The sequence below is a fragment of the Varroa jacobsoni genome, unplaced genomic scaffold, assembly GCF_002532875.2.
Source record: "Varroa jacobsoni isolate VJ856 unplaced genomic scaffold, vjacob_1.0 contig01065, whole genome shotgun sequence".
In the NCBI taxonomy this organism is placed as follows: domain Eukaryota; kingdom Metazoa; phylum Arthropoda; class Arachnida; order Mesostigmata; family Varroidae; genus Varroa; species Varroa jacobsoni.
The window spans coordinates 81,089-101,116 of NW_019214578.1; the positions used below are offsets into that span (position 1 = coordinate 81,089).

Genomic DNA, 20,028 nt, shown 5'->3' on the forward strand with positions numbered 1-20,028 from the left:
TTTTATTATCTTAGCAGAAAAGAGGAGAAATGTTCAGGGCATCTCTCGTATGATCACAGCCAAAAAAATTTGCCTGATGATTAATGACTCTACAATCAGTGAGGTTTACTGAGGTGCGGTTTAAGTCGTTCACATGACAAAGTGAGAGATCGACACTGTAAAATTAAATGATAGAAATTTATCATAAAACGATAGTATCAGCTGGTCCTTGAAAAATTACACATACCGTACGCGCTAAGTGAGGCCCGTGCCTATCCTCACATGCTCGCCTTGACCGGCACTGAATGAGATACATAGCGAGGATCTCGAAGATCGGTACTGCTGTATTGAGACGAATTCGATCAGTTCGACTCTTTGGTTATTATACGATACGGTAATAAATGCTGCATCGGATGAAACTATTGACTGCGATAAACATAGCCTTAACACCGAAATCGTCACATACTCCCTGTGGCCGCATGAGTCGTTGCGTGCTGCTTAGAAGAGACAAACTATCCACGTATGTACAAGATATATATGATGTATATACACTTGCTTTTTATGTATGACGTTTCAGTTCTTAATGCATGCGCTACCAAAAATGGAGACTGCATGTACACGAGCTTCCCTAAGCTGCTGGACAACGACGCAACGCCGGCTGTGGTTTTTCCCACGTGTCTTCACTTCAGATACTAAATCGGTGGCATCCTCCGTCGTTATCAGTCGATCGCTATACATTACACATAAAAAACTATCTAAATATATTACGTTTCGTATTGAAGGCGACAAGATCATCGGAGATAACGCTTGCCAGGCGTGGAACTTCAATAATCTATTAGGCATCTAAGGCGCGTTATGAAAGGGGTGTCACGAATTCGAAATCATCTTTCGGCCTTACTTATTGTGGTGTGGTCTGTTATATACGAATTTCATGCTGAACCTGCCGGCGGATCGATAAGGGTTACGAATTTTTGAACCACGTCTATGCCCACATTCAAATCTAGACCTCTATGTATCTCTAATATTTAATCATTCCACAATGACATTTGCTAGCCTGGAAAATGTCTAAGGCACTCGTGTCCTTTTTTTTTTTAGTTCTCTCACGCGTTCTGCTTCAAGGACCGGCTTATAAATATCAGAAAAGGATACAGGATCGGTTGAAGTAAGCGGGCCTGCCACTCATGGCCGGGTATTGTTGTTTTGTCTCTTAGATCGTAGCACTTATTTCATAGACGCGTAAGGCAAACGGACAATCGAATCGAGCGCATTAGAGCTTTAGGTGGCCAAAGGCCCGTCTAGGAACGTACATGTAATATTATATACAATATATGAGTACATGTACCTTAACCAGCCAGCAAATAAATTGACAGAATAGTAAAACTAACCACTTTTGGCAATATCGAAGCATATATAGGCTTTGATAATAACAGAAAAGGAACTGAGCGGGTCAAAAGATACAGACACACTTACATTTATATAATAGTATCCACAACGATACCTGTTGCATCTGTGTCAGATATAAACGAGAGAGTATATGGAGTATGGCTAATAAAATCCTAACGCAAGAGTGATATTAGCTTTTATTTCCTTCTATGCCTAATTTTGCCATTCTGTTATTACTTTGTGCTTCACTTCGAACTTCATACAGTAGGTTACATATAACAACAAATCAACTTAAGGCCTATCACTCGGCTTTACACAGACTGTTTCTAGTGGAAGCGAAAGTTAACCTAACCTTCCAATAGAAATGATCTGATTCTTCCAGACAGAACTATTGATGTCTTTAAAGGACCTTTACCGGCCGAGATGATGATGCTTTACGATACGAAGGGAATTTCTGCCTTTTGAGTTACATACTTACAATTACCGACGATATATTTTGTACGGGCTTTCTAGACGCTGTTTAGAGGCTTTTGTGTCGTGAAGTCGATTTTTAACCCTGAAGTGTCGTGAGCACTTCAGGGTTAAAAAATGTGGAAACTTTACTGACAAACTTGTGGACGCAAATTTATATTCTCTAATATGATATGGGACTAGATTAGTTCCGGCGTCGCCCCTGGGTTCGCGCCGACTCAAGTGCCCTATTACTGTGCTACAGACTTAAACTTGTTACGTTCCTTGTTTTTTAAGCGCATTGTGACAGTCTCTTTCAGATCGTTCGCCTTCATTCTTGATAACTCAACCTAATGATACTGGCGGGAGATTTGCTGGGCTGCTTCAAGCAACTATAGAGATGAATTCAGTTCACTTCATCGTGAGTCTCGATGCGACTCGGTGAGGTCTTTCTCGCGGTAAACTCGTGTCGTATACGAGTCGGCTCACATATTCTACTATATGGCTTCAATATCGTAAAGAACAGTCGGACTACTATGATCTGGATTGACATCTGCGACTGATTACGTTTTGATAATACATGTTGGGAATTTCATTGCTTCTACAGGCTACGAGCGATCGTTCATTCATGTTGATCAGCAGCCTTCGCGGTCCATGTTCTATAGCCACTACGATATTGAAGAATCACGTAAGTCCAACTCCGCAAACGACAACGACTACTATGGGTTGCAGCGAAGCTGACTGCTCATTGACTTCCAATCGAATCGATTGCGTGGGCTAATTATGCCGAATAGAAGATTTTAGAATGCCAGGCACAGTGAACACATTTTACCATTTAAATTATTGTATTTTCAATAGCTGACCCAGAAAGCACTGATCCCAGTGATGTTGGTCATCATGGGCGTAGTATTAACGTTAGAGAAACTACTGTATACACCTCCATATCTAATATACGCTATGTTAGCCTATTTTCGCACTATAGGCTTAGTCAGGCAGCAGTAATGGTTGGTCGATATTTTCTGTCATGTTTAAACGCTGGGGCACGGGGCAAGGTCTATCCGGTTTCGAGAAGACCCCAGACCAAACATAAATACATGAATCTAATTTATAATACTCTTGGGTCAGGACGAAATATTAGTTCCGGCACAGGTTCGTTAAACGATGAAATTCATTGTGAAGTTTTTGCATGTAACATACCCTACAAATCTGAAAGAGCGCTTGTTCGTCTAAATGGACAATTTGTAAGTTTGCAACTTTCGTGGCCTGGCAACACTCCTTCTTCGCGTCCAACAACTGTCACGCTAATAGTTCTTTAGCACAAATAGAGCAAACGCACGAAACAAAAAAGGTGCTGTCTCTAACCTAGGAGCGCTGTAAAGTCACAGCTGTGAACGGCCATTAACTGAGCGGGCAATTCATTGCAAAACTGATGTAACCGGATAACTTCAACAAAGCCCAAGTAAAAACTTCATGCTCAGCCAACTTTACGAAAATTACTTGCCGTTTAGCTTTAGTTATATTAACTTTTCTCTCAAAACTTCTTCGTAGCGGTACAGTTTCCAATAGAACCTCAACGCCTCTTTAAGGCCAACCACCTTAAGCTACAACGGGTCAAGTAATAACAACTACGAAGCGAAATTTGTGTGTATGGCGATATCTTTTTGTCTTGTGGAGAAATTTCGACATGGTTGTTGAAACAGAGTAAACAAGTAAATGCGGCAAGTTTCAACCTAATTTACACAGAATATCATTTGGGATAGCTATTAAGACCGTCACAGTTAACAACATGAGTTAACCTAATTATTATTGGGTGTCTAGAACATAGCTTTCTTGTTTCAGCGTGAAGATGGCGATAAACATAGTTTAAGTTCCCCACTAATAGAGACATATAATATCATTCTGCAAAGGTCAGCCAAGGGACGCGTTGCAACATCGCTCTCCGTCACGAACAGTCAGTTCCTTTAATTTCTTAAGGAACTCAAATTTAGCTTTACTAGGTATGATTACTATGATCTTGTAGAGTAACTCCTATGAGCATGATGGCATACACGAAATAGAAAGGATGCATGTGCAGACAGCTTATTTCATATTGACCGACTGTGTTCATCTTTCCCCAGGCCATCAATTCAATTAATTGAATGATGTTAATTATCGTAATTGTGGCATTACATACGCGCTATGATTATTAATTGATAATCAAAACAGACATTTATGGCCATACAAATCATCGTACACGGCCAGATTTTCTTTCGGGTCAACTATTGTCGTAACAGTCTTCAAAGTGTTTTTTTTTTAGGCATAATTTCCCTCACTTTTTGAACTTTGGCGGTTAATATTAATTTAAATTCTGTTTGTTACATTTTACTATAAAACAATTGTCGATGGGTAAGAACTAAATGTTCAATATAATAATCAATTAACCCATTTCAGTATTATCATTTCACATAGTCGGTCCACAGGGCCAAAATGTTGTATTACGACGCCTGAAAAACACATTTGTATATGGATGCTTGCTTGTTACATAAATCATCCCAGCAAATGGCCGCTGCGTAGAGTTGTCGGCCATTTTTTTCGACGCCCGCTATCAACATTTGAGATCGTGCTCGTTTGCCGTCAACGCTGCCGAAGAGAAGTTAAGGTCTCAGTAGATTTACGTTACAACGCCAGCGGTGCTGCACTTTGCGTTCACTTGTGGCTCGTATTGGGCGGTCAACAGCCACATGTTCGGCCTATTGTCTGCAACGCGTTGAAGCTATAAAAATCCAATTTCGATAGCGCAAAAAAGAAATTTGGAGGCGGAGCAAAAGGAGAACCGCGTCTACCCGCAACTCTCGCTGTGTGCTCAGGTACAACTTGTCATTTTGTCACTTGAGTAGAACACGAATGATTTCGTAGGATCACTAGCTAGCATGCCCGTGGCCGGCTTGTGAACGAGGTCTTGAGCTGGCATTGGCTACTTGGGGAATGCAAAGGCGGACCTAAAGATTAGACGATGAACATGAGGGGCTCGTAGAAAACTAGACACTGGTTACCTTAGCTCTGACCTTCTTCCATTTTTCCATCTTTTCTGTAAATTCGATTTCATAGCTATATTACTCCGGTAGATGAGGTGGAATGAAAGCGGATGTTAACGTAGCAAGTATATGCTGCTTATGGCCCTGAATGTAGAATCCATAAAATTCAAATAATATATAGTTATACTGTGCTCTTTGCTTTACTGCAGTCCCGGGGCTTTATATAAACACCTGGCTAAATTCACTAAACTTCTAGAGCCTGTTCCAGAATAGGACGTTTGCTTACGTTAATCCTAGTCAGAATAAATGTGCAAATTTTGAGCAGACATAGAGACATGTGTTTCACTTTTTTTTTTTGTTTTATAAAATGCTGCTGCGCTTGACGTCTTACAAACACATTAAAAGCTCAGTCCATCACGCGCCCCAACTAATAGCAAATAGTATTGCACGTCTTGAATCCAAGTTACTGTTACGCATGTAACAGTAACTTGGATGTTTGCCTGTTTTGCCTAATCGAAAAAAATATTCAACCGCAGCAGCGAAAACTACTGCAGCGCAACGTATGTGTACGACTGCATGTCGAAATCGGCTGTTTTATAATTCCTCTTTAACCTACAACGTCTCTTGTCACCTTTATTCACCGGGTAAATTGTTGTTCCCTGCCTATATATTTTATTACCTATATTATTTAATACTTTCCACAAAGATTTCATAGGTGGAATAGGCCATATCCTGCGATTAGTTTTTTTCTGGTAGGTACTTATCCTGTAAATTTTTCGTATTATGTCAGCTGGATCTGCTTATGCTTACAACCTGAAACAGCTTTTATGTTTGTCATTTTACACGACACTTATGCAAGGCAACGTCTCGACGTAGTAACAGCATAAAATAGCATGACGTTATGTCCTTTATTTATTATTGAAATCATTGTAAAAGGCGTATAGCATTTAAATGGAAACAATGAACATACATTTATCTGTACCCGATAATTATACATACGAAAATCCAAAATCGTCAGAACAAACCGCAGTTCTTTATACCTAGTAAGTGCGTGCTATATGAGAAATCGTACAGGTTTGATACCTAAAAGGTGATAGCGGTCCTAATTCTATTTATAATGCTAGCTACAAGATACAGTAGGGCCTCAGTCGTTAATCTGTACCTTTTCATGCCCATCAGGACGAGACGAAAATCGGCATGCGATTCTAGCAGTTGCAGTTCCCGTATGGTGCGAGTTAGTGGACTTTTCATCTAATCCGTGGACCGTATTACAGCTAAGGTCTCGTATAATGGCCAATTATTTAAATTGATCGTTACGAATTTTCCTGACAAAGGAGGTAGTTTTCTACTAATAAAGTAACATTTTGTTATTCTGAAGCCAAACTCATTGTTGAAAGTTTTATGTTTGGCACCACTGTTAGATGGCTTCATCAGATGGCTGGCTCTCAGCACGAAATGAAGTGCGTCAACGACCGTATTCGAACCCAGACCACCACGTGAAGCCACTTTGAAGCCAAGTCAATATTTGAGCTAACTCAATTTAGTTTATATGAGAAAAAAAGACCGTTTGAATACATCGTATACCTTATATGGATCATCCATTCATTTCTAAATAAGCGTGACTTTGTCTTGCATGATTATAATTTAATAATATCGTTACATTGCCGTTTATGGAGCTCTCAAATAAGCAGGCCCTCGTTGTACGCTGATAGATTGTAGAAAGCCTCTCTAGGTAAACTACACTTGGTAAGACGTTAGAGTCGAACATGAAACGGTCGGCATAGGAGAGGTTTCCCTGACGAACGACTATTCAAGACCATGGAAAATGTCGGCACGCTGTTGACCAAACGTGATCTTTCTTAGTGGATAAGCGGGACAGCCACGCCCGTGGTCATCAGGATGCTGAAGGTGGGGTAGTGTGAGAAACACGACATTCACTGGTCTTGATCTGTGCTCGTTCAGTTTGTGACGTGGGGCTTTTGCGTTTCAATTCGCAACTATTTATTTCTGTCATCACAATAAGACCCGCCATATTTAGGTGTCAATATACAGCCTTTTTTTAGTTGTAGACATGGTACAATTTTTTCTTTGATTCAACCGCATACCATCGATAAATTGCCATAAAAAAAAGCTCTTTCGATGAGCACTTTTGAAGCTGTTCCGGCCTCCGACTGGTCTCTTTGCTGTTTCTTAACGTGCTGGGTAACATCAAAAGTCGTATTGTTTGTCTCGTTAGTAAATACCAATAAGTTGGTAACCGCCTCGGTATCAGCATCGACCCCTCTGTACCAGCCGTTAACCGGCCAGTCAGCAGCGATGCTTGCCATATTGTTCTCTAACGTTGTGATTTCTACTACTTTCGGTATAGTTGGTGTCGCCGTAGCGAACTCATCTGAACCGAGTACTTCCAACGAATTTCTCTTTTTTGGTTGAGCCGAAACTGGAAAACCAAAGACAGTCGAGGCAATGGCCATCAACCAGATTCATTTGTCGATGACTGGCGAACAGCAGCGACAATAACAACGACAACAGGAAGGTTGTTTCACCCTCAACTTCTACCAAGTGCCTTTATACCTAATAACTTGCTAGTTAGTGGGGGCTATTTCTACGCTACTTAAAACTAATTAAATGAGGCTATGCAGATCTTTCCGAGCAGTTGCTACCCGCTAACAACGGAAGCTGTTTACCCTTGAGATGGCTAATCCTGATGATAGTGTGCATATGCGTACATGCGTGTGTGACTTGAACAAAAATTTATCCTTTGACAATAAATACCTTAATTTCCTAATACAATGTATTAGCTATGTCAGTCAGTTACCCTATGGTTCCCTATGATATCAGATTATTACGAAATATGATTTACTTACTTATGAAAAATCAGGCCTTGATAGGTTTTAAATAGTGATTCAGGTGTCTTATATGCCGTGTAAGGGTGGCATTTGCTTTTCTAGCAGTCTTTCGTTCTGAATAAATTGCTTGTTTTTACATACCTGGAAACCTTACGCAACTACAATAGTTGACTTGTGGTCAAGGCATAAATCGCCGTTGGCTTTGAAAATTATTTTTTTTAAACGTACAATGTAACACCAGTTTGTTTGTCAGCTTTGATGATTCATAGTCCCCATTGCGATTTGAAACAGTACGTACAAGCCTTCGCGGCAGTCAGTCAACATAAATAGCATCTACAGCTATGTTAATGTGTGTCGAAGGAGTGAAGTTGAAGGGAACGTACTTTTTGGCTCGTTAGCCATCACTGCGGCAACAAGAAGTTGCGGAAAATATACAATGAAATACATTAATCTATACTTGACACCTCGGCATGCGACACCTATCCTTCTATAAATTCGTCTTCTCGCTTAATTAAAGAAACTGAAAAGTGTTTATTAGAACCGTTCTTAAGTAGATGAAAACATGCCATGAGTATTACAGAAATGTTGTATAAGGCGAGATGACGTTGATTCCTGCAACATCCGGTAGGTTCGTTAATCGTCATCGTGATAGCTTAGTGTGTAACACATGGCCTACTAGTCTTTGAGACACGTTGCGGTCTAGGTTCGAACCTGGGCATAGACAAACTTCATTTCACGCTGAGAGCCAACTCTCTGAAGGAATGCCTAGCGGCGATACCGGACATAAAGCTTCAGACATATAGGCTCGTAAATTAAGAAGCTACTGCTTGCAACCTCAGCAGATTCCCGACGCTACGGTTGGGCGTACGGCGTCCGACAACATCCTGTCGAATTCAAAACTACCGTTTCTTTGAGCTCTTCTTCCAATGTTGAAAATACGAATTGCTTAACATTACTTAATTTTAGGTCTACGGATTTACGGTCACCTTCTCCTTTCGAAAGCCTCCCAGGACACTGGGGTGTACTGATAGGATTTTTATCAAGAGAGCCCTGCAGCAGTTGAGCTTGATATTCGTAGAAGATTTTGCGTGCAAAGTCCACGCTTCTGCTCACAGTATCGATTATGGAAGAATTATGAATCTACAAATAAAAAAAAACTGACCTGAAATTATTTTAGTTACCTAAATGCTTGGGATTATTACGTAATTAGCAATTGTTCGTAGAAAATTGTTTCTAGTTAAAGCTAACAACAAATAGATCAGGGGAGCAATGGTCACTGATGCATCGTCTGCAGAACAATGATTCAGCATCGTATTAGACTAGCAGTCGTTGCATATATTGCTGTAAGACGTACACTCCCTACGGTCGAGTGTGACACCTCTTACCTTGACACATGCATGTACTATATAGAACTTGAAGCTACCGTACGTCATTACCGGTAGCAGCACTTCCCGACAGCAGCCCAGAGGCAAATCGATAATAGAGCATGTCAAACGTTGCTTTTTGTGGGGACCCTGTGTACTGACAAATATATTCTATCCAGGTGTTACGCACGAAAGCAATCACATGTTAGCCTAAACGATTGACACCCAACGATACTTTAAATGCGGAGTTTGATTAACTTCTGACACGCGTCTATGATCAGGCAGCATTTAGCGTATTTCCCAGTCTCATGCAAATATCACTTTTGTTTTGTGCTTTGGCAAACTTTACAAGCTACAGCAGCCAAGCGCCGATATAATATATATATATATATTCAATGACTTTTGCTCAGTTCGATGTAGTATAAAGTACGATTGCTTGGCCATTAGAAATCAAAGGGTTTCGAATTGTTAAATCATTCACGAGTTGTGAGCAAACGGAAACGGTTCAACTGTCTCGATGATTGATTACCGGCAAACGATGGCAAATTCAACCTCAGAGGGTACACAGACCCTGTTCCCCTAAAGAATCTAAAAAGTGACCTGGCTAGCTAGTGCAGCTTTACTGAATATTTGCTCGGAGAAAAATTGAGCCTGAAAGTACTTGTCGTCGACACGCGAGACTCAAAAAATTAAATGAAATTTATGTTTGTCGTTATCACAACTTGCCAGAACAGCCTTACCGATTCATATTTCAAAAAGAAAAAAAAACAGGACCTGCACTCTACTCAAACCAAGAAAGTATTGCTAACCAATTATCTCGTTGCAACGAGTCGAAAGCCTTGTAAATGTCAAGAACGCTAACTAATTAACTAGTTCAGCTACGACAACTGCGGCTGCCCGTATAGATTGCCCCGGATAGCCGCCACAAACCATTGCTTTTGACAAACAATTAAACATTCTATATTTAGGGAAAGATGATTATAAAACGAGGCCTAATGTACGCTTAACAAGAGGCATTGCATATGATTTACCTATACCGTGGTATGTACACACAACGTACTCGGAACTACAAAAACAACACAGCTTCTTTACGGTGACATTGTAATCAAGGCTAGAATGATGGTAAACAGGGTAACGGTGAACGTGCAGCTGATAGCACGCGCTAAGAATACCCGGCTTTCCGACGATCCGTACACTATCATAATTCAAACTTTCGCAACTAGCTGCGATGGCGTGCTACCACCCGCTAGAGCGCAAGAGGATTGGTCCTCATCTTGCATGGCAGATAATTGATGGAAAACATAGTCTAGTTATACGAAAAGATTCTAATATACGGATATCTTCACTACAATGCAATGTGTCTAGCATTATGCCGATAAATCGCCAGTACGTCTAGTTTCAACGACCTTCGAAGCTCGAGGTTTCTTTTGCAAACCGGGTTGTACCTAAGGACGCTGCATTTCAAAACCCAACGACATAAGTCTTATAAAGGCCATACGGTTCGTAAACCAAAATTAGCTGTTATGTATCGCGTATGTTTGACATCGAGCGTGGCCAAAATTAGCAGCCCGAAATCCACTAATTTGAAACATCTTAAAATTTCATTTAAAATAGTCTTCATTCTTATATAATACGTTCTTGGTATCTTCACGCCTGACTATGAGAAGATTAAATAAAGGGACATCGTTGATTACAAATATAGATACATTTTTTAAACATTTTATACCTGTCTTGACGATGTTGAAGTGGGAAATTGTTTACGTAATAAACTTTGCGATGCATTAGATAGTTAAACTGGAAACCAGACACAGACACAGTTCGTTTGTCGCTGGAGCTGACCGTTCGAAGCGTAGCTTTACGGTGCCACCGGACTCAAAACTCGAAAGCTTTATATCTGTAGAAAGGCAGGAGACTGCAACGCTTCTTAAATAATTTCTATTTATAATCAGATTCGGCAGCGTCTAAATTTGTCAGTAGATCAAAAAGTCTAAATAAACCGATTTCCTGAAAAGTTCTAGGCTAACGCATTACTATTCATACTAGACCTTGCTAAGGTATTTGCTTGATAAAATATAACGCTTATTCGCCTGTGGTGGTACATATTCAACAACATGTTTGTATAAAAATATACAAAAGAGTATATTTATATAAATATATAGGTTGCAGGGTCACTGATGATCAATCATTCGTACGGCATCCTTTGTTGTAACACCTATAGGCACTAAAAGCTGTTTAGCCTGCTATTGCATCGGCGTGCTAGGCCCCCGAGCAGGACCACCAGAAAGCACCTGCCTGCACGGTTTAGCCTTGCACCTATTAAGAATACGTTGTTCTAGGTTCGTGGAAGCGCCCGTCCCTACATAATTGGTGGTGTATCGTAAAACGGGTGGCAACGTAACGGCACGTTCGTCTCGGTTCCTTTCAGCTATTGACTCTCATCGCTCATGTCTGAAACATCGTCCTTTTGTTTTGGCGAAATTCTGTTACGACTGGTACTATGGGGCTTTCAACCATGGAACCCTAATCTCGGACTGATTCAAATATTACTTTAGACAAAAGCTGTGAACTGCTGTGAGTTGCCAGCTAAATCAATTCATAGTAAATCGAACAGATGCAGATCAAAGATGTAGTCTTCCCAAAAAGATGTCAAAAAGAACCAATGCGGGTTTTAAATCTCCTGCTTCCTCCTTATGCTCAATAACGAAGTTTCTATCATGGCAGAGGGCACAGTTCAAAGGGGTCTAGGTATGGAACAGGTTCAAACTCAATATTTCGGCGGCACGTTTTAAATTGTAACAAGTCCTTTATGTTGAGTCAAAAATAAAGGCTTACAACAATGTCAGATGATGTGGGCAGCGCATCGTTTTGCAGGAAATAAAAAAGGCATTGTCTTATAAAGACGGAATTTTCTCGTCGATCACACACTTTCGCAAAGGTATATCTTCCTCTTCTATTTGGGGACGCATTTGTATAGTAATAAACTCTAATTACTATTTGTCAATTCATTGTCTGTTTTCTGGTCTGATTTGAGCCTATGTGACACCTACAATAACCGTATCTGCATGACTGACAATCAGCGGACGAGGATTAGGCATTTCTACACCTCATTAGCTATAACATGTATCCTTCGTGCAATATAGTTACGCTATTAAATATTCGAATAGGAATTAGGCCCACTAAGAACGTTGGTGTATAACCGGTAGTTAGCTGATCTCATGACAGATGTTATGCTCTTGTCAGCCTGCACCCGTTGTCTTTCTTTCATGGCCCTTAGATATAATATGTCACCTTAAAAACTACGGCGATATTATTATAGACGATTAAAATGAAGTAAAAGGGTTCGAAGAAAACTGGTTAATTTCCACAAGCTGTCCCGAAATCAAATTGAGGGCTATTTAGCTCGGCAGTATCCGTCGTCAATCAATGAAGAGTTCATAAAATTCAAGTATGACAATGAATGGAGCAGGAAGGACGTAGCTTTTCGAGTCGATAAATCATCAGTGGCTAGGGCAACCGTTGATGACCGAAGAGACATATTGACGTGAAGTTGCCTCGTTATTGTGATTTTGAAGACGTAAAGGCATCATAAAATCGGCCATATACCGGCGGATCAAACAGACAATTCAATAAACGAAATATAGTGTACTTGATCTTTGAAGTCAAGCCACTCTGAATGAACTATCGGAAACATTAATAAGTGTGTATGTATCGAATACTTAAAATAGGAAGCTGTTTCATAATAGAACATTTATGATATGAGATCGTACAACAAATATGTCACATTCATAACGCAACACAATACAGCTGAAGTTAAGAACTGGCGAATTTGTTTTATTCACGCGTACAAAAAACTTAACTTACCTCTATTACAGATGAACAAACTCATTCAGAACAGCTCCATCTTGACCACCCTTAATTACAGATAACAACGACATCTTCATGAAGCTTCATAAAATCACGTTTGCTTCGCGCGGGATAACTGTAATTTTCGACAGAAAGAATCTGCGTTAGCTCTAGAATGCCTATAAGCTTTCGTTTTCAGGCATACCACGTCCAATTTACGCTTACGGATGTTAAGTTAAACTATAGAAAATGGCATTTCGTAACTTACGCAAAATGTCCTTTCTTACGCAAAACGATCAGTTTAAAGTTAAAACAAGCATACACATCTGTATCCTCTTTCAGCGGTTCTGGTTCGTCTCCTCCGGTCTCGCTCAATACGATCGCACACAAAGAAGCCCTAGGGAAACAATTAAATTCTGTGCTACAATTTGTAAATTTCTAAATGAGTTACGTTACCGAGCGTACGCTGCAACTCTGTTTTGTTCGTATGGCAGCACCATATTGCTATAACCGTTCAGCTGTCACTTGGAATACGACTGCTAAAAATGCAAAGGTAGTCTAGTTATGACTGTGTGTGTATGGCAAAAACATTTTCTTTTCGTATGTGCAATAATGTTTGCTTTATATAATCAGCAATTAGTCCTCAGCGGTCGAAAGGATGCCCCAATAGCATTGTTTCTTACTGGAAAAAAAAGCAAGAGGGTGCCGTAGACCCGCTCGGAGCCGGAAAGGTCTTTAGGTGCAGCAAGGATGACACGTTAAGCTCCGGTTGGCTTTTCAAAGACTTCGGAGTTGCCGGTCAACCGAAGTCGACCGTAGTAACAGCAGTAGTAGAACTAGAACTAGCATGATATGACACGCTAGATCTACGTGGCAAGTCACTGCCCGTTGGCAAGCGTCCATCCCGAAAACAACATGATCATAGAAATATGATCTAACTAATCACTGCAACAACGATAATACGATACGATTAATGAGCGGGGCCAAATTATAATCCTTGTTACAGGCGTACTGGTGAAAATAGCTAATTCGGTACTGCTGCTGCCACTGATGTTGTTGCTATAGTAGCCTGATATGGCTCGTCCTTCCGTGGACAATTCCCACTTATCAAGTGGGCGCCTGCCGCCCTCCTGTACCCCTTTCTTCGAGCCCATCAGGTCACTTCCTAATTGCATAATCGTAGCGTAATTCATATAGCAACACAGTGTCACCTTCGATGACTGTCCATATATACTCCGAATTCGGCCACCTCGCTTTACCAATTCGTTAAAATGATAAACCACTAAGTACTTAATTCTTTAAGGCAAAGTGTGCATTCTTTAAATAGGCAGTTATCATGCTCGTAGAACGAATGTTGATCTAAGGTAGATGAAAACAAGGCTTGAAAAGTATTGCTCTTAAAGTGTGACAGAATGTGTGCGGAAATGCGGATTAAGCTGGTGATTCCGACATTCGGCCTAAGGCTGTATTATGAATCTATTCAACACGATACGCACATAAAGAGATTGGAAAGGCATAGCACATAAGTCAGCTATTTACTGCAACGGGAAGGAGCTGGCGGCTCTTCATTCGCCCTTTTGGGGTTCGGAAAATGTCTTTGGGACTACACGATCGAAACAAGCCAGTGGCAGAACTTTGCAACAAACGTTCCCGATGCTGCGGCTAATATTTCCGCTTGTTAGGTTCCCGAGAAGCTTGTTAGACAAGCGAAGCCGCTATAGTGTGAAACAACGACTCTATAATTATTCAATTAATCAGAAATCAAAAGACCTCTCTAAGGGTCGCAAAATTGCTAGGCAGAACAAACTACATACATCGGAAGCATGACACGATATCATCTCATTTCAACGAACTACAATAGGCAATTGACCTGCATCAGATGTTGAATAAATATGGGACACTGAAACAGGACGCTGAAGGTGCATAACGCTTCATTCTAATCAACTACATTTGGCTTAACTACGTAGACAAGTTTGTTTGAACAGTTCTGAAAGCAGACATTGTATTTTTGTCCGTTAAAAGCAAAATCAGTGGGCTATCCTTCAGTCTACGACTGTTACCTCGACGTAAACAGCTGTTAATAGTTGTAGGACATGTATAGAGAGAGTGTTTAGTTGGCCGGTTTTTGTTAGTGGATGCGTTCTGACTAAAAGTTTTGGCAGAGACTAGAAATGTGCCTATTTAAGCATGCAATCGACTTCGACTGGAAAGTTCCTTTCAACCATTGTGTAGTTCCTGGTCTGTGCTGTGGGTTGACTGTGAAATCGTGTCGCAGATATGGCTTGCATGGTAGAAGGGAGCAAAACAAAGACTCGGAACCATGGGGGCCGACAAAGCCCTTGACGTCGAGTGACTGCACTTTTACATCGTGGCACGCGTTATTTGTAGAACATTTGTGCCGTTCCACTATTGTATCGAATTTTCTAGCAACATAAGGCCCTGCCAGTGGAGTTACATGTGTGCAATTGTGTGCCAATAGTCCTCGCTGCATGGGCTTTTAAACCAATCACAAAAAGTAAGCTCAACGGGCATCCTATTTTCTGTTTCAGAGGCAGAAAAGCGATAATTGTTTTCGATCAATATGGCTAAGTACACTAAAATAATAGATCAAACAAATGTAAACGGGTATTGTCATCTTACGGATAACATGATAAATATTATTGATGAAAACGGTCGTGAAGAATCTGTAAAAGATCGCAAGGTCGAATATTGAAGTGAATAAACGCGATCAGTAAGAGTAGTCATTGCTTACGACCTTTCCCCTTTTTGTGCAGAAATATCCGCACCCATTTATAGCTTCAACCGTAGGTCTGTTTTTTTTTTTTTCTAGAATTAAATCAGTTTTTGCCGTTCTCTGCAGCTCGTATATTTTCTACAGCAGAAACGTCAGTGGATAGAGACCAATAGATACAGTAAAATAAGGTGACTACGAAACGATAAACTCTTATTGACTGGTTTCTTAATAAGCGCAAACAGCCTCAGCGCGTAATCAGGACCACTTTGGTAGGTCCTATGAAACCACTATATAACGCCAACATTATATAGCGCCACCTAAAAGTATAGCATTTCGGCAGACGCACAGTTAAGAAACGTCCCGTGCCATTAGCTTCTTCTTGCATTTTCGTAGCTACCAGCATAAATCGTGCAGCATATGTTGTTTCCATTGTGTGAGTGACGTAAATTGTTCCTATTAACGTAAATACTAGATTTTCTTTACATTGTTCCCCTATGCGAACTTCAGAGGTCTAAAGGATAATTTCAATGTAGTTGTTGAAGATGAGTCATTTTGTCGTCCTTTCAAGTCCTACTAAAGCTCTCTCGATGGTCAGTTATGGCCGAGCCTTGCTACTGGATAACGTTCACTGCGAACGATCAAGGGTTTGATAGCAAATCGGGCAGCTATACGCTCAATACAGCCAGATTATCGCACTTATATCAAGTTGTATGAAACAACAAAGCGTAGCATTGTGAAAATGTCGAAATCCGCCGCAACGACAAGCACGTCACGTACTCGTGTGTCTTGTAGAGGTTCGACAAAGCCAAAAAATGAATCGGATCGTACACCGTGTGCGGTTCCGCCCGTAGCTCAATTACGGCCGTTCAATTCGGCATCCGTTAGAGTGAAAGCTCGGTCAGGGCCCTCAATAAGGCGAATAGATCGAAGACCGCTTACTGTTGTTTCTTCGTTAGCTTCCAGCCTTTCTCGGGACAGCAGTAAGACATTACCACCGCGGACTACTAACGTGAGACATGTTGCGATCCCTAAAATTGTTGAGGAACATTTCAAGCAGATTGATGCCAACAGTAGGTGAGCCATGGGGTATCGGTTTGTAGGTTGGCGCTCGATATCCATCGCGTAGACACGATAGTGGATCCAGGTTTTTTTAGCCTAACCTGCCCAGAACGTCTCGTCGTTTTTTTTTTGTTTGTTGTTTCAAATTTTCGACCCATAAAGAATTACTTGAAAGTATTTCTTTGCACGAGGTTCTGCCAGTTTAACTGAGACCGTATGGCTCGCTTTTATGTCTACTGGTTTCCTGATGACACTGCGTGCAAAATGAATATACCCGTGACCATTGAACTATACTGACTGAAACGTTTTAGTAAAATGGTAATATATATATATAATTTTTTTTTTACAATAGTTTTTCACTATGCCGAAAATACAGTCCGAGAAAAGAAATTTTGACTATATATATATATATATATAATATATATATACACACACGACTTTTTGTAACTAACAGTCAAAATGGTCAAAATCCTCAGAACAACAGCTTGGTAGACATTGAGCGAATGCGATTTTCTTCATTACCAAATCTAGAAATTCTTTTCTCGGACTGCATTTTGGGCATAGTGAAAAACAATTGTAAAAAATATGCTTTCCCGCCACGAAAACATGGAAGATGGGAGGGGCGACATTGCTATCTACTAAACTGAGAAAAAATTGCAGGGTTTAAGATGCTACCGCTTACCCGGGACAAACACGGGTTCATCGTTTACCTGCAGCTGCTAATTGTTATTTTTTCTAGTTGCTTCGTAGTGCCTTAATGTGTGTTACTGCGTTCGATCTTGACGACGTATTTCGTCATTTTCTCTTTCGTTCTATAGAGGACAACCGTTATTACTAAGTACTTATGCTCTAAGTAGATTGATAACTAAAACATCTAGAAAATCGAAGATCTTGATAACCTTTGGCAAATTCATGCTTCATTAGCAAATTATAGCGTAATAAATTGCTCACCTTCAATCAAATCAAGTAATCACCACCAATTTAGACGACGAGCTGTCTAATAACATGATCGATGAAATGATTGCTGATATTATTTCTGTTATCGATGGGTTATTCCGTTTTGTACTCTCTCTGCGCAGCGGGCGAATTAGCCGATCTGAGCTTCATGGTGCGATGAAGAACATCACTGGGACAGAATTTAACAAAGAAACGATCATTTTACTGTTCGGGATGTTCGACACAGACGACACAGGTGGTCTCGATCTAGTCGAATTCAATCACCTGTACGACTTCATGAATGAGCAGATGATGACGTTCTGGAGGCTCGATGCCCGAAAGCAAGGGTGTGTGTTCTTCAAAGTTTGTGTATCGACTTTTTAAAATACAGATATATAATACTATACATAGTATTGATGAACAGGATAATAATTACGAAAGAATACATATATAAAAAAAGGTCTATAAAGGAGATGAATTTTTCAGTTCAGTCAAAAAAAAAAGAGCAAAATGTGGGCTTGTAGCCAGTTGGAAACAACACTTATGTCTCGTAAAAATCGGCTGGCTATACTACCGTTACCGTAGGCGCCGCTATTATCACTTTTACTACTTTCTCCCTGTACTGAAGACGGCTACAGAAGCATTGTAAAAGGAAATGTGGAATTTACACACTCCTTCAATTACAATCACTGATGGCTCTATAGGAGAAAACCAATGCTGTCTAGTCAATTATCGAAAATCTTGATTTTTCGCCCCCCCTTTCCAATATATAATCAGGTGACGCGAAGACATGTTTCATCCAAAAGTGAGCGTCGCCTACTTTCGGAAACGAAGATAACAATAATGCAGGTTTAAGAAAAACCTCATTATAAGCTCATTTTGCTCGAATTATAAAAAAAAAGTAGTTCACAACTACGTGCTTGCAATGCAAATTCCGTTGCCCTGGCGCTATTGGAGAGGCCAGCTATTCATAAGAAAAGGCCTAGACTAGTGCGTGGAGTGGCTGGGGAATTGGCTCCATGACCACAGCAGAAGTATTAAGGACGCGTCAAAGAAATAAGTAAAACCAGATTTGGCGCAGACGATAGCGTGCCAGGAGAGGCGGAGAATTGAAAGTTCATCTCAAATTGATTGAGTCTATTCGACTATTAAGACGAAGATGGATTTTTGTGAACGGGTAAATGAAAAAGTTCCGTGGATTAAAAAAGCTATTGACAAAAAAATCAGTCAAAACTCCACACGCCTCTTGTGAATTTGGCTCATTTTGAGATTCGATGAAGGCAGCATGTACTGAAATGGATTTCAGACTTCTTGGTCGAAAAGAAACAGCACCATACATTTTCTGATAGATCCTATTTTCGATGAATTAGTTTTAGAATTTCAATATAGATATTTAGACAATAGTAATAACCGTACGCCGACGATGCGGAGATGATCCGTTACGGAATCAGTGATAAGTAATTTGACAAAAGCTATATACATTCGAAATAACCTCAGTGTCAGATAAATATGCTGTTCGTACTGGTGCAAACTTCTAAGCTAGAGTATTCCAACCATTTAAACTTCCAAGACAATAGAAACAAAAAACAAAAACTACTAACTTTGCTGTTCATTTAACTTCGGATCAGATCGGATGTTTTATGCTCTGTTCCGCCAAACACTCCTCACATTGTACTTTCCACCAATTTGTAGCTAGTTTCTATACGAAATTGACCATTATTCATTGGCAGCAGTCGCTTTAAGAAGCAAAATTGAAAACATCGTCAACATGACGGTACTCGATTTTTTACTTTCGATTTCCTACTCTGCATTATAGGTACATCATCTATCAAGAGCTCATGAAAGCCTTATCAATGCTGGGCTACAGAGTTGACGGTCATTGTGTGAGGGTTCTCACGCGGAAATTCGGAAGAACTGCTAGATTTCTTGAGCTGGATAGTTTCATTCGTATCTGCTGTCTGCTCAGAAAACTGACAGAGGCGTTCAAGAGGAAAGATCGAAGACGCAAGGGCGTTCTTACCCTAACCTATTACGATGTAATGCACATGTCGCTTTCGGCGTGTTTTTAACTTTCTTTTATTTACGGTCGGCAATAATAAGTGATTATGAAGTCGAACGATTTCCATCTGACTCGAGACGACGCTTACAGGATCCCGTTATTGGGCAGGTGATATGGCGCCTTTACTACGGCACATTAATGCTAGCTTAGAAAATTGACGGCACGATATAAAATTTTGTCATAATTGAACAGTTTGTTTGTACAGTAACTGAGATCGTTTTTTAGCAACCCATAATTTGCGCTTTATCAGGAGATAGATATACGTATCTAGTCATATAGAATACTGATAGCCTAGCAAAAGTTGATGAGGACAGCTAGGACAAACACATCTACTTAGTCAAAACTAATGAAGTTGTAA

General features: G+C 40.3%; 1 protein-coding gene and 1 long non-coding RNA gene across 4 annotated transcripts in view; one reads left to right on the top strand and one right to left on the bottom strand.

The window, feature by feature from the left end:
• The window catches only part of LOC111271821 (uncharacterized), a 39,848-nt gene extending 22,090 nt beyond the window's left edge, over positions 1-17,758 (bottom strand). For both annotated transcript variants that reach the window (XR_002687131.2, XR_002687130.2), the window contains exons 1-2: positions 17,627-17,758; positions 12,901-13,018 (exon numbers count right to left, since the gene is read on the bottom strand). This is a non-coding gene — a long non-coding RNA (uncharacterized LOC111271821). The remainder of the gene's footprint in view (positions 1-12,900; positions 13,019-17,626) is intronic.
• Positions 15,818-19,878, top strand: LOC111271820 (peflin). 2 transcript variants are annotated; one of them, XM_086973060.1, is made up of 4 exons: positions 15,818-16,049; positions 16,573-16,690; positions 17,755-17,958; positions 19,428-19,878. In XM_086973060.1, exons 1-4 carry the CDS (start codon positions 16,034-16,036, stop codon positions 19,678-19,680), a joined length of 591 nt encoding a protein of 196 aa, XP_086829186.1. In that variant the 5' UTR covers positions 15,818-16,033; the 3' UTR covers positions 19,681-19,878. The 2 variants fall into 2 exon arrangements, with proteins under 2 accessions (XP_086829186.1, XP_022708562.1); XM_022852827.2 differs by lacking the exon at positions 15,818-16,049 and having other exon boundaries at positions 16,239-16,690.
• Positions 19,879-20,028: the final 150 nt, after the last annotated feature.